The sequence below is a fragment of the Leucopleurus acutus genome, assembly GCF_964270905.1.
Source record: "Leucopleurus acutus genome assembly, chromosome: 16".
Classification (NCBI taxonomy): Eukaryota; Metazoa; Chordata; class Mammalia; order Artiodactyla; family Delphinidae; genus Leucopleurus; species Leucopleurus acutus.
In genome coordinates, this window is record NC_139158.1 from 40,095,149 (window position 1) to 40,109,753 (window position 14,605).

General features: G+C 48.3%; 1 protein-coding gene across 1 annotated transcript in view; it reads right to left on the reverse strand.

The window, feature by feature from the left end:
* Nucleotides 1-6,692: 6,692 nt before the first annotated feature.
* DZANK1 (double zinc ribbon and ankyrin repeat domains 1) overlaps nt 6,693-14,605 on the reverse strand; it is a gene marked incomplete at its 3' end in the record, with an annotated part of 71,830 nt that continues 63,917 nt past the window's right edge. The window contains exons 18-19 of the mRNA XM_082856800.1: nt 7,227-7,301; nt 6,693-6,816 (exon numbers count right to left, since the gene is read on the reverse strand). Of these exons, the coding sequence (XP_082712926.1) occupies nt 6,693-6,816; nt 7,227-7,301 (199 nt within the window). The remainder of the gene's footprint in view (nt 6,817-7,226; nt 7,302-14,605) is intronic.

Genomic DNA, 14,605 nt, shown 5'->3' on the forward strand with positions numbered 1-14,605 from the left:
CACAACTACTGAGCCTGCGCTCTAGAGCCCGCGAGCCACAACTACTGAGCTTGCGCTCTAGAGCCCGCGAGCTACAACTACTGAGCCTGCGCTCTAGAGCCCGTGCGCCACAACTACTGAGCCTGTGCCCTAGAGCCCGCGAGCCACAACTACTGAGCCTGCGCTCTAGAGCCCGCGAGCCACAACTACTGAGCCTGCGCTCTAGAGCCCGCGAGCCACAACTGCTGAGGCCCGCGCGCCTAGAGTCCGTGCTCTGCAACCCCCTGCTCACAGCAACTGGAGAGGGCCCACGTGCAGCAACGAAGACCCAATGCGGCCAAAAATAAATAAATAAAATAAATTTATTTTTTTTTAAAAGTTAATGAATGTGTGAGTGAATGTATAAATCGAACGGAGAGGCGCAGAAATGCAGAGCAGGCTAGCATCTGTCCTGCTCTAATGAAAACTGTGCCAACCGCCGAGAAAAGCTGGAATTCCAATAGTCCTTCCACAAAAAACAAAACCAAAAAACCCCTGAGGCTTAGCACAAATATTTTTGGAACACGTAATAATTTGATGCTTTGTAGAGATTTCCTTCTTCCCTTTCTAGTAAATCTGACACACACAGGCCTCCTCCTCCAGCCACCCCCAACCCCATCTCAATGACACTTGGTGGCAGGTCGGTTTTGCTGCAGCCACACTATCAGCAGCCTGCCCAGCCTTTGGGGCTTGGATAAGTAAGCAAACGGCTCCACAGACACAGTGGCTCCCCAGCTTCTGGAAACCAGAGAATCAGTACAATTATAAGAGCACTAAGGAATGAAGCCTCTGATTTCTCTCAAATCAAAAGAGAGGTTTGGACCTACCTTCTCCCCTTCTCGCTGGTTGCGACCAGCTCCATTTGATCCCAGCTGTGATCAGAGGTGGGTAAACCCACATCCTGCACACCTGCAGGTTCTGCGTGCCGTTCACGCGGAGCTACAAGCCTGCAGGGATTCGCTGGGAACGGATCCTGAAGCAGAGGGAAGACAGAGCGAAGCTGGTGCCCTTTGAGGAACTTGCCTTCCTGACAAGTGGAGGGACCCACGGGCTAAGCTGTCACTGTCACGGTCACCGAAGGGCAGGCACACGCTAAATGCTCTTTAAACACCTTTTGATGGGATAATTTCACTTCCCTTGTAAAAGCTGTTCCTGATCTTAAGGAATTTAAGGAAAAAAGAGAGTAGGAGAAGCAGGTACTCTTTCCCAACAGGTAACACATTTCTTGGTATATGGAGCAAAGAGTCAGGATATTTTTTTAAACAAGGAAAACGATTTCAATATTATTAGTGTGCAAAAATATTTACGTAAAATAGTCTATCCACAGAGACGCTCAGAAAACTCTCTGGACGGTACAATTTTTCCCTCTTCATTTGAATTTTCTGCATTGTTTTAATTTCTTACAATAAGCATGTAATGGTTTGCAAAAACAACAAATTATCTCAGTAAGAGAATCAGTAAATCATTTAGTCTGTCAAAATTTGATGAAGCCTAAATATCTACCTTGATTATAAATGTGTCTAAGAGACAAAACGTACTGCAACGTTACCCGTTTTATAACAACACACAAACCCACGTAACCAGGATATTATCTGAAATTTAAAATATTTTGAAGGTTTTTTTTAGGTTATAAAACGGTTGATACCCAAACATTTTCTAGTCTACTGACACACGTACTTGTATTTTTATCTACAACATTATATCAGAACTATCTGATAAAAAAAAAAAAAACATGTTTTTCAAACCTCACAGCCAGGATACCCCCTGCTGCAAAACCTGCAGTTTGGCTACAAAATTCTTTTGCCCAAACCCAAAAGCCACAGTGAATTTTCTCCACAGCTCTTTGCTGAGAACCTACCTCACCATGTTCATTTTGCCAGACACGCAGGAGCCGAGACGCCGGGGTTTGCAGCAAAGAGAGGATTTCTTCACAAAGCAGCCGAGCGAGGAACCGGGAGAACAAATCTCCAATCCACCTCCCGGAAGGCGAGGGGCTGGGGTCTTTATGGCGTAACCAATCAGGCAGCAAGGCGGTCTGAAGCGTGGGGAGCGTGGGGAGAGCTGATTGGGAAAAGGTGTGATAATCGTCATTCTGCGCAGGTGTCCCTAGGCTTCAGGCTCCGCACCTTCCAAAGGTCACGCCACGACGCTGGTGCGTCTTAACTGGCTGACCTCACATAGACGCAGCTGTCGCCAAGCTCCTGGAAACAGCTCGGGCAAACATCTTACTGTTCAGGCTCCATGCGGCTTGGAGGACGTGCGAATCTGAAAATGACCTTGATTGGTGCCGGCAGGTGAAGCGGATCAGACTCATCACCCAAGTGCCGGGAACTGGCACCAGGTTCTGTGCCCGCAGGTGTTTAGTCTCCGGGGAGACGGGGCTGTGACCCGGGAGGTACCAGCTGGATGCGTCATCTCTGCTGGGGGGAGAGGCACACGCGGCTGGAGCCGGTGGTGGAGGGGCAGGAGGGCAGCCAGTCCTGCCCGGCCCGGAGCTGAGGGGTCAGGTAACTTTTGGGGGCCCAGGTAGGACCTCAGGAGCAGAACCAGAGAAAAGCCTGTATGATGGCCTCAGCCTCTGGTCCAGGAGTCCCTGGTCAACTCGGGAAGGGGGTTTGGTTTTCTCACGAGGACAGATGAGGCCGCCTGGTGAAGGGCAGGACATGGGCAGGATGGGAAGGAGGAGGCTGGGGGGACCGGGGGAGCAGGGGACGCCAGGCCTGAGCAAGGGCAGGGTCTGGAGATGGGCAGGCGGGGTCGGGAGCCCAGAGAGAGCATCGTCCCAGCTCACGGGTATGGGCATCCTGGACACAGCGGCCATGGGGGGGACCCACAGGGGATGCACCGGGGTGGCCCTAGGTGGGTGGTGACAGAACAGAGCAAGATGACCTGAAAGCCCAGCAGCACCAAAGCCAAAGGCCACAGAAAAGGGAAAAGACAGAAGGTGAACCGTGCAGAGGAGCGAATGCTGCCACCAAGCCCCCTCCCTGGGCGGGCGGAGACACTGCCGGGAGAGGTGTTGTGGGCAGGAGGGGCCGAGGGGAGACAGGCCCCCTGCAGCTCCCGCCCCAGCAGGCTGGCGGCCGAGTTCAGCTCCCAGCAGGGAGGCCTTGAGCTCCAGGCGGCCGCCCATGGGTCGCCACAGCCTGCAGTGTGCTTCTTCAGAACCAAAAGAAGGACTCGGCTGTTTCAAGTCTCTGACCTTGAGCCACTCTTTTAAAGGGCTCCACTGATAAGGTCAGGCCCACCCAGGATCACCTCCTGTTTGATTAACTTTAAATCAATTGATTATGGTTTTTAATTACATTACAGACTCAAGTCACCTTTGCCGCTTAACATCCAATGACAGGAGGGGCACCCCACGGTGTCCACGAGAGGGACTCGCTGGGCGTCATCATAGAGCTGCCTGTCATGCCTGGTCCTCAGCACTTTGTACCCCCAGTTTGAAGGGAAAAAAGAGAGTGAATACGGGGATGAATATCGAAGAAAAAAAAGACAGTAAATTACAGAAGTGTATTGGTCAGCGTTCTCCAGAGAAACAGCCCATCGGATAAACACAGAGAGATTTATTATCAGAACTGGCCCGTGCTTTCACGATGGCTGAGGATTCTCCCAGCCTGCCATCTGCAGCCGAGACTCAGGAAAGCTGGTGATGTAGTTCTGGCTTGAGTCCAAAGGCCAGAGAACCAGGGGCACTGGTTTGGGCCCAGTCTGAAGGCAGGAGGAGACGGCGGTCCCAGCTCAAGGGCCGGGCAGAGAGAGTGAATTCTGCCTTCCCCCGCCTTCTTAACTCCCATCACCGCGTGTGATGCCACCACAGTGGGAGCTGGCACGGGCTGGGGCACATAGCAGGTGGTGGTGGGGCTTGGATGGAAGAGAAGCCTGGGGTCGCCTGTCTGGTGAGGAGGAAATCGTCCGAGGCCTGAGGGCACCGGGGAGCCCAGTGGGCACTGTGATTGTTTTCCCATTACCATCCTAGGATAACGCTGATTGTAGAAAGATGGAAGCAGGAGCAGGGAGCCGGGTAAACTAAATTTAATTTCTTTTAACATGAGGACTCAAATCCAGATATATCTGTTGTAAAGATGTCCGCTTAAACTAGCGAATAAAAGAGCTAACATCTAACTCTTCATACTTTATTCATGTGTGCTTTTTATATTTTTATATTTATCTACGGAGTAAACTTGTTTCAGGTGGCCACATATGGAAAAGTAAGGAAAGTGTTTTCTGAAGTTTATTGACGAGCACAGAGGCTTGTTCTCTAGACAACGCTCTAACCCACTCTCATTTATTCATTCTGTTTATTTACTCACGGAAGTAGCTTCCAAGATGGCCCCTCATGATCCTTGCCTCTGGTATTTGTGCCACGTGGACCTGAGCACAGCAGGATGCCTTGGGAATGATGGTGGGTGGTCCTGAGGCAGGTGATAAAAAACAACGGGACCCGGCCTTACTCTCTGGGACCCCCACTCGAGGGCAAGCGGCCGCCATGTTGTGAGGCCACTCAAGCAGCCCGGGAGGCTCTGTCGGGGCTGCGGGGCCACCAGCCGCTCCCCCTGCGCAGTCCCCTTCTCCTCCTCTCATGGGTGTCAATCACCAGTAAACACTCATGCCCTTCCATCCCAAACCGTCACGGCACCTGCTTCTGGAGAGCCCGGCCCAGAGCAGGCTCCACGGTGAGGAGGGGGAGGGAGACGCGTCCAGGGCTCACGTGGCTCCACCCCTCCCCACATCACACCCGCCCTTTGTTCCCCACTGCGGCCCTGCTGAGCTGCTAAGAGTCGGCCAGCCGCAGTCAGGCCCTCTCACTCCCCGGCTGCCTACCATCCGGTTCCTTTATTAAAGCCCTGACTTTTTATCACTACAGCAGTTCCTCTCCCTCGTCAAGCCCTGATACACCGTCATTAGGCAAAGAAAAAGAAAGCTCTATAAAGGATAAGAAAAAACATGATTTTTGAAACCAGAAAGGTCCTGCCTTAAAAACGTGCGTTTGATTTTAATTTTCTTCCAAACATGTAGTTCAATGTTTATATAATATTTTATGTAACCTTGTAGGATTTCACCAAGAAAGTTTCTGGATTTGAAACTGTGTTCCTGCATCTTAACTATTAAGCTACCTGTTCCCTTTTTAAATGAGGTTTGATTCTGAAGGAGTTAAATTCAAGGGCAGTTTCAGCGTGAGATGTCAGGCAGCTGGTGCTGGGAGGGCCTCTGGGTCCCGCCAAGAAGCGCAGAAAACCCAGGGAGCAATGTTTCCTGCGCTCAGGGTATGAAAGCTTCGCCCAAGAGCCCCAAGGGGATTGTGGTGGAACCTGCAGGTCCCTGGGGCCCTCCCTGCTCCCTGAGGTCTGGGGAAATGGCCTAGAACTGCACACCCTCCTCCCCCACTGTCGATTCCAGAGCCCGTGGGGTGCGAGCCACAGTGTCGGGTGCCCTAACCCACCTTCCCAGGGTGGTGGCCGCTGCATCCCTTCCATCTTCTGAATCCTGAACCTTGTGCAGTTTCTCTTGCAGCCAACCCTGAGCCCAACCTTAAAGGAAGAGAATTCTGGTAAGGTCGTCCTGGCTACACGAAGCAGACACTGTGCAAACCACCCAGACACCAAACCAGATGACTGTCCTTGGCGGGGCTCTCCGGACACTGGTTACCCTGGCAGCCGCTCCCTCCCCTTCTGCAGGCCGCCAGGCCAGGCATCTACCTGGGAAGCCAGGGTCGGCACCGCCCAACCCCACTGGGGCTTGGGTCCCACTCTGCACCTGTCCGCCTGCAGACAGTCACCCACCCTGGGGAAATAAAGTGTAGGCAGTGATGCCAGCAGAGTCTATTACTTATTATCGTGAGTTAATTATTCTAAATTAACAAATATCCTGTTTACAAATGTTAACAGAAACAATTTAGGGACTCCTACTGCAGCATTCGCACCCAAAGATTGAAATGACGACCTGAAAAAAAGAAATGAGTCAAAATTACACATTCCTGCAATTGGTTTATTCGAAGCTTACGTGTCAACCAAAGAACAAGCCATAACAACAGGAATATTGATGAGTTTAGCTTAATAAGGAAAAATTCTACTAAGCTCAATCTTTATGCACTAATTTGGAACCACTTACTAGATATATTAAGCAAACGACATGCAGAACAGTACGTGGCTTCCCACCATTTGTCTTAGACAAGGGGACAGAATATATGTGTTACCTCTACTTATATTTTACGTGTCCTCTGTATGAACACATACACATACTACATACATTTGCTTATATAATCCTACACTACTTCTGGAAAGACACGACGGACACGGATGTCACTGGTGGCCTCTGTGGAGGGGACGTGGGTGGTTGTGGGGCAGGGACGAGAGGGAGACTTCACAACAGTTTATACCTTTGGCTTAGAACCGTGTGTAATGTTATCTACTGAGAAATAAAATTAAAGCGCAAATTCTAAGACAAGCAGCAATGCACCACTGAGAGCATACAGTACATTCATCACTCTCCAGGGCATCTGGGGAAACACTCAAGGGGTGTTGGGGGCTTATACTGTCACGTAACTTTGAAAAGCTTATGAGTGCCTCTCGAGCTCAGTTTTCAAACCTCGAATACGCATTTCAGAAGGAGGAGAACGAAGCGCAGCCAGAGCTGGATGGTTTCTTTAAAGGAAGCCTGCGGGGCCCTCAGGGCTAAGGGTCATCCAGGCTGAGCTCAGCAGCAAAGAGCGAGACGACGGGGTCATCCCCAGTTTCCAGGGCCAGGTCATACGCCGTCTGCTCTCTCGCGTTCTTCTTCTGAACGCTTGTGTTGCATCTGCGAAGGAAATGGGGGTGAGCGGACGGACTCAGGTCTCCGAGCCTTCCCTGCCTTGGAGGCCAGTCTGGGAGCTCCTGGCCCCCGTCCCAAACTTCCCCCAAGAGGCCACCGTGACCAGCCCTCAAGGGCAGCTCTACCCTGAGACCTGAGGGGCGCTGTGATTTCACACGTCCAGTACCAATCCCGGCCGTGGGTTCCCATTGCATCAACGACCCACAACCAAGTGGGTTTAAGGGGGCAACGTTTTCATCGTGCTTTTAAAAGCCCTTAGTGCCCTGGGAGCCATGGGGGGATTGTGGCTCCATTACTGGGTCAGCTGTTCAGGAACCAGGACCCTCTGAAATCCTCACAGGCCAACAGGGGGATCACTGTGGCCATCAGTGTCCCTCGGAGGCCAAGGAACATACCCCAGTAAGGCAGCGATGCACTCCCTTCCTGCCAGGCCCAGCACAGCTGCTCCATGAAGAGCTGTATTTTGGAGTCTGTTTGGATGGGAAAAAATCCCTGGCTAAATCCTTGGTTTGCATCCTCGAGAAACTGGAGAAGGAGCAGGTGATCAAAGGGGCCTTGGTTTCACCCATGACCTATTTAACTAACCCAGGAAAATCTCTCAACTCTGCCCTCTCTGCTCCTTTCCTTGGAGGATTTGGAGGGTAAGCTTTCATATCAGATAGAAAGTGAAAATCTATACACATATTCATTTTTTAAAGTGAGAAACCCCACAAGGATATGGTTTGTAGTCAATTTAGCAAATGCTAATAAATACTATGTTAGTATATTTCCTCCAAGAGTTCATGGAACGCATTAGACACGGTCTCACCCTTGGCTTGACCCTTTGGGCACTGTCTGTATGACAATAACCTCTCAGGATTGTGGCTCCTATCCTTGTGTAGGGACAATGACCTTGGCTTCAGTGAGTTTGGCTTGTGTGATATGAAAATAAACACCCATCTTAGAAGCCAGAGGGCAGGCCCAAGAGGTCAGACAGCATATTTTGCGACCTGCCAGACTGTCTCTACCTTGCCTGGTCAGCTTTGGCCCAGTGAGTGAGCAGTCGTTGCTGCAGTGGAGGATGGGGTGCTACCTGCATTCTAGAGTTCATGCTGCCCAGAGGTGTCAGGAGGGATGGAGGCAGGAGTCGTGGCTGAAGACAGAGATGAGATGAGCATCTGGAGGTCTGCATTCTCCTGGCCCTGATCTTTCCCTCGACACCCCCACCCTGTCCCCTGCACCTGCAGATGTACCTGCTGCCATACATTTATCCCAATAGAGAAACAGGATGGTGGCCTCTTTCCTGAAAGAGATAAACGGAGCCTCTGGCCACGTCCATGCCCAGAGGGAAGCTTTCCACTTGTCCCAGCCTGAGAGCAGCTTCATACACCCACAACCCAACCCACCCCCACCCCAGATGATAAGCTCCTGTCATACACACAGAATTCCCACTCATCTAGCCCATTCCGCATTCTCAAACATGGACGGATGACAAAGGGTCACACACATCTGAGAAAAATCTGCAGCATCAGAGAAAAATCAAATACAAATGTAAGAAATTAAAAATGACTGAAGACAATATCAGACAAAAACAGAAGGCTATGAAGAAGAAACAGAACAAAAAGGAGCTCTTAGAAAGTAAAAATATGACTGTTGAAAGAAAAAGTATTCAGCAGGAGGGTCAAGAAAATCTCTTAAAACAGAGAGAAAAAGGGAAATGAAAAATATGGGGGAAAAAATTAAAAAGACAGACAGAGGGGGGTCAATTCGAGTGGTCCACCACCTAACTAATAGGAATTCTAGAAAGAGAGAATCGAAAAAAATGGAGGGGAGAAAATACCAAAGAGATAAAATTTCCCTGAGCTGAAGAAATACATGACTTTTCAGACTGAAAGGGCCAAGTGGATGAATGAACAACAGCACATCAAAAAAATACCCCTATGAAATTTCAGAACATCAGGAATACATGCTTCCAGAAGGAAGAAACAGGTCAGAAATGAATAAGAATTTGCTGTAGCATTTTCATGGGCTATGCTGGGTGCTAGAACTCATGAGAGCAAGGCTTGATTATTTTGAACACAGAAGTTAATATCAAGGTATTAGTAGTCAAGAGTGAAGAGAAAAGAAAGTCATTTTTGATATTCAAGGTCTCAAAAGTTCTTTTCTACGTACCCTTTCTGAAGAAGTTACCTAAGGCCACACTCTAGCCTGACAAGGGTCAAAACCAAGAAAGAGAAAAATGTGAACAATAACTATAGGTGGATTCCAGTGAAAAGAAATCCCATGATGACCACTGTGCAGCAGGGCCAGAGGGCTGTCAGGCAAAATCCGAGTAGGAAGTATACTCCAAGAGGAAAGTCTCTAAGAAAAAAAGCACTGAAAAAGTAAGAAACCAGGTAAGATTATGGATGTGGTGAAGGCATGTTCTTTTTCAAACCAGAAAAAAACAAAGGCAATCAGAAAGTCCAGGAAAATCAAAGTCACACACAAAAACACACAAATTGTTCATGGTTTATGAAAGGAAATGAAATGTGACCTGATTTTGAATAATTTATGGTGTGTAAGGAGAATCTACTTGACATTTCTGGTAAGAAAATTTTACTTTGAGTGGCCTAAGTGTTGTTTTCTTGAACCTATAAACAAGAAAATGTAATCAGAGTATACCAATGAACAATATTTATGTAGCTATTATAATGCAATTGCCCTTCATGCTTTTCAACTATTGCAATCAACCTATGGATGAAGTTGAAGAATGGATGTCTTCATTATGTTAACGCAAGTAAATATAGCTGTGATTAGTGTTGTAAAAAGTAAGCATATACTAATAGAAGTTGTGAGATGGAAGGGGAAGGAAAGGTAGAGGTTAAGGTAGAGAGCACTAATATACATTTATAAGCACTTACATCCAGGTGAATCAAGAGACACCACTGACATCACTGAAAGATGATGATTGAAATACAGGAGTTTAGGCATATCATTTATATTTTAACAGTAATTAATAAAGAACAAAAACCGGAACAGAACGATCAAAACATGAAGGTCCGGTCAGCAAGCAAAGTCATCCCCTATGACAGCAAGAATCAGCAGCTACTGTCTAAGCTAAATCACGAGTGGTCGGTTTAAGTGCATTGTTCAGTGACAGAGATATAGGTGACTCTCGGGAGAACTTTAAGACATTTACATGTAGTTGTCCTTGGAGACGAGGACTGGGGGTGAAGAGGTGAGGGCGGCAGAGGACCGCCAGGCCCTTCCACAAGATTTGATTTTTCAATCATGTCCACGTCTTACTTCGATACAATTAAAAAGTGATTTGGTGCGTATGAATAGTTTCAATAAACATACACAATTTAAGAAATCGTTCTGCCAGACTAGTCATAAATAAGGCGACATCAGTACGACTAGGCCAGAAATGAATAATGAAACTGGTGACTAAACCTCCCCATACTGCTCTGTACCTAAATCAAGTCTGTCCCAGACTAATTCTGGGAGTCTCTGGTCCTGGGGGATGGGGGTGGGGGCCTTTCCTGACCACACCACACTCGATTCTCTAACCTGGCTTTATTTTCTTTGTAGCACTTATCATGCTCTGAAATTACCCATTCATTTGTTTACTTGTTTATTGCCTGTCTCCTCCACTAAACTGTAAGCCCCATGAGGGAAGGGAAGTGATGTCCTCGTCACTGCTGCATCTCCATCACCTAGAATGCTGACCAGCACACAGTAGGTGCTCAGACACCACTAGTAAAATGAACACATCAATGAAAAGAATGAATAGACAAACAAATTTAGGGAAGGAGTATTGCCTCCAAGATTGAAACCCATGTGAATTGCAGGAAAACATAACTAAGAACTCTGCATCCCCCTGTGGGAGAGTAATCCTCTGCCTGATTCGGGCTCCAGAATCCGAACTGACCAGGTAATGAGAAGGCTTTCCACTTTCCAAAGTAAATGAGAAACTTAGCACTTTCACCGGTTTTGTGTTGCAGCAGAACTCTAAGTGTCCAAATACCCGAATGGTCTTAGACCTTGTCTAAGTTTAGATCTTATCATTCATGTAATTTCAGCTAACTTATTTGGCCAAGGCGCCTGGTGCCAACTAAATCTGAGTGGTCTGATCGGTTAGTTTCTCCTCCTATTTCTCCAGAGGCAGTAAGTGAAAGTGGCAAGGCCACGTGCCTTATGACAGAATTTCCATGACTTTCCAAAGACCTGCCTTTGGTTTGATACAAACAGTTCCTGCAAGCAACTAAGATTTGGGGATCACCCTTCATATTGTTGTTGTTGGTGGTGACATTATTGTTATTAGTTTGATCAGATCAACATAACTGAGCGGTCAGGCACGGGGGACAGTCCCGTGTCCAACAGCACTGTGAGGTCACTCCTTATCACGGACCATGCTGGGCTGATTCTTAACGTCTCAGTGTTTGTAAGAACGGTCTCTGGACCCTCGCTACTCAGACTGTGGCACCTGGACCACTGGCATCTCCTGAGAGCTTGCTAGAGATGCTGGATCTCAGGCCCGGCCCCACCCAGACCTACCAAATGTGCATTTTCACAAGATCCTTGGCTGACTTACATACACATTAAAGTATGAGAAGCATTTATCAAGTTCATCTTCTTAGTTTGGTGCATTAAAAAAATACACATGCCCTTTCCTTAATGTGAAAACTTGGACTTGGGAAGGCTTGGTGACATCTGTTAACAGAAATAGAACTCAGAACTTAAATCCAGTTGTAACACCTTTCACCCAGGGCTTCTGTTATTTAAGCCCCACGTGGCTCTTCTCCCAGAGCCAACGCACCCATCCCCATATCCTGTGTCAATCATCGCGCAGTGGACACTTTCCACTCAAATCCTGATAATCCTCTTTTTTCATAATCGCAGCTTCACGACTGCCACCATTAAAGTCCACGCATCAGGCTCCGGGCACTACAAACGATCTCATTTCATCCTCCGCTAACTCTGTGACCCGAGTTCCATTATCCCCATTTTACAGATGAGAAGACCTAGCAAGAGGAATATGTTCATTTTCTCCACGTTTTGCTCTCTCCTGCCTCCAAACTGTCCCCTGTCACCACAGAAGACTCCACTTTCCCCTCCTTCAGCACAATTCCCAGTGGTCACATTCAAAGGGTACATTTCTCACGAGGTCTTTCAGATGACCTCTCCTGGGCTCTAAGTCACTTGAATTATTTGTTCATCTACTCAGCACATGTGTGAGTGCCAGCCTGGTGCCCCCAGATGTGCCAGGGCCACCTGGTCACCTGTGACACAGTGCTTGTTCCTCTCTCGGGGAGCTCAGAGGACCTGGCTGTAAATTCAGGGTGGAGGGGTACACAGTGTGCTACGGGGGTCTGACCACGGAGGTCTCAGTCACACCAGACACCAATCTCCTCCTCAGCTTTCATCTTTCCTGCCTCCCCAGTGGCATAAATAAGGCTTCACTGTCACTTCACCCCCTCAAGTTCCTGGGGCTTCATCACGCATTTACCATTTGAACTCAGATATATTCACAGGGTTGCGGCATCTCCTAGGTGGACTCAAGAGCTTCTGTCTTCACAACTCTCCCCAGGCTGAGAGCAGAGCGCAGTGTTCTATTTACTCAATAATGGGGCTGGGGGCGGGGATCTCTGATGGCTAGATTTTCTGGGTTGGTGGTTTCCTGCGTAACCACAGTTTGGTTTTGGAAGATGATGAATCATGACTCTGCCAACTCTTAGCTGTGTACCTAGCTCCCCAAACAAGTTAACTGCAACACGGCGAGGGCACGAGACGGAGCGCGTCCTGCCATCAGAACCCCATGCTGTGAGTCTCCTCCTCCGAGGAGCTTGTCATTGTCACGGCAGACCTTCCAGAACGCGGTTGGCACAGCAAGTACACTGTGGTGCTCTGTGAATTTGTATCATAAAGACACTTTTCTACTAATGCACAAGCAACTCAAACTGTTTACTCCAATCTAAGTATCACGGTGAATTAAGGTACACTCTCTCTTTGTAAATCCTGAATTACCTAGAATAAAACTCCACAGGTGAACCTCTAAGTAAACTGATGGCTGCATTTTCCTCACTCGCCTGCTAGGGTAGAGCTCAGAGGCTCGATATTTGAAACTGCCAGTGAAGAAGGGCAGCTACTGTCCAAAAGCAAACAGCATCTCCCTGTGTCCCTCTCCTCACAAGACTTTTTGAATCTGTGTTTCTGAAGTCTGCTGGTAAGAGGTGTCAGCTTTGGTGGAAGATGTGTATTTCTCCTCAGCCATCCCCTTTCTGCTGAGTATGAGTTTATTCTGGTAAGAAAGACACAAACATGGGAACCAGAAACCCTAGGGAGGGGCTTTCTGCTACCGGCCAAGCTGCTGGACAGAAGTTACCTGTATGGAGACCACCTGGGCTGCCTCTCGCCATGAGCTAAACAGGCTCAGGGTGAGAAGAGAATGTTAAGCCTTGTTTGCAAAGGACAAGTCACGGAGCCTCTTTTACAGGAAAGTCAGATCGCCAGATGGCTTGTGCCTGAAGAGCTGTAGACAGTGGAGCCTTGAGGTCATGTTCCTGGGTCTACAGAGGTCCAGCTGTGGGGCAGAGGCCGGGTGGACCCAGGCCCGAACACTGTGAACTAACAAATGTAAACCACACTCAGCAGAATTGGTTCTCAGTGGAAAAACCTGCTTTCTGAACCCGCCCCTCCCTGACCCCACGTGAGCTATATTCCGCTAATAGTAACCATGACAATGCAGGGGGAGTGACAAAGGGCTATCACACACCATTCAGCTAGACCATATAACCACGGCGTTAGACTTAGCAGAAACACAAGGAGATCACATGTGGATAGATGTCAGTTTACAGAATGGTAATGAAGCAACGATGGGAACTGAGGAACACCAAAAAGTATACCTTCACACAAAACAAGGTGTCATCATTCCTATTAATAATGATAAGTGTGCGAATGTAAATGACGAAGCTGACAAGGTATGACGCCTGTGAACCCCAAGAGAACTTGAGAAAGTAAATTCCAGCCATCGAGTGTGTACACCCACAGGCCAAACACTCTGCTATAAAATTAAACTACTGATAAAAAGGGGGTCGTGTCTACTGACACAGGAGTCCTACTGGGCAGAAACTTTAAAAACCGCACATGGAAAAATTAAGAGAGAGATATTTTGAATAAAAACGCTAGAGGAAATTTTGAAACAGAGGAGAACAGAAGCAAAGCTATTTAACTTTTGTCCCCTGTGCTCCTTGCCATCCTCGGCAGCACGATTCACAGAGCGGGGCCCCCAGCTGCCTCAGTAACAGTGCGGGCGGCAGAGTGGTTGACCTGCGATTCCCCCAGATGACTTCCAGTTCAACAGCTTGGTCAGCGGGATGTAAGCAGTTAACAGCGAGGACGTGGACTCAAAACACTGTCCACCCCAGGTCCCCAGAGTAATTTGCAAGAGAACAGTGGACTCACAAGGCCGGGTGGGGTCAAGGGTGGGAAAGGAACAAAACCATCCCACGTGGCTGGGGATCTCCTCATCCCGCTTCCCAGCTGTGGAAACAGGAGACGACGTGGTGAACCCACATGCACCGCCTCTCCCCGGGGCTGTTCGCATCCACGGACGACCGGATAAGGTTTTCTTTCGGCAGTAACTTCATGGGTACATTTCCCATCACGATGAAAATCATGATGAAAACACTGCTTAACACCCAACGGCTAAGGATTTGCAGGCCCACAAATATAAATGAGTTAACAAAATGGATCATCATTTACCAAAGCTGCTAAAAGTTAGACAATCCAGTAGTCCGTTTAAAAACCTTTG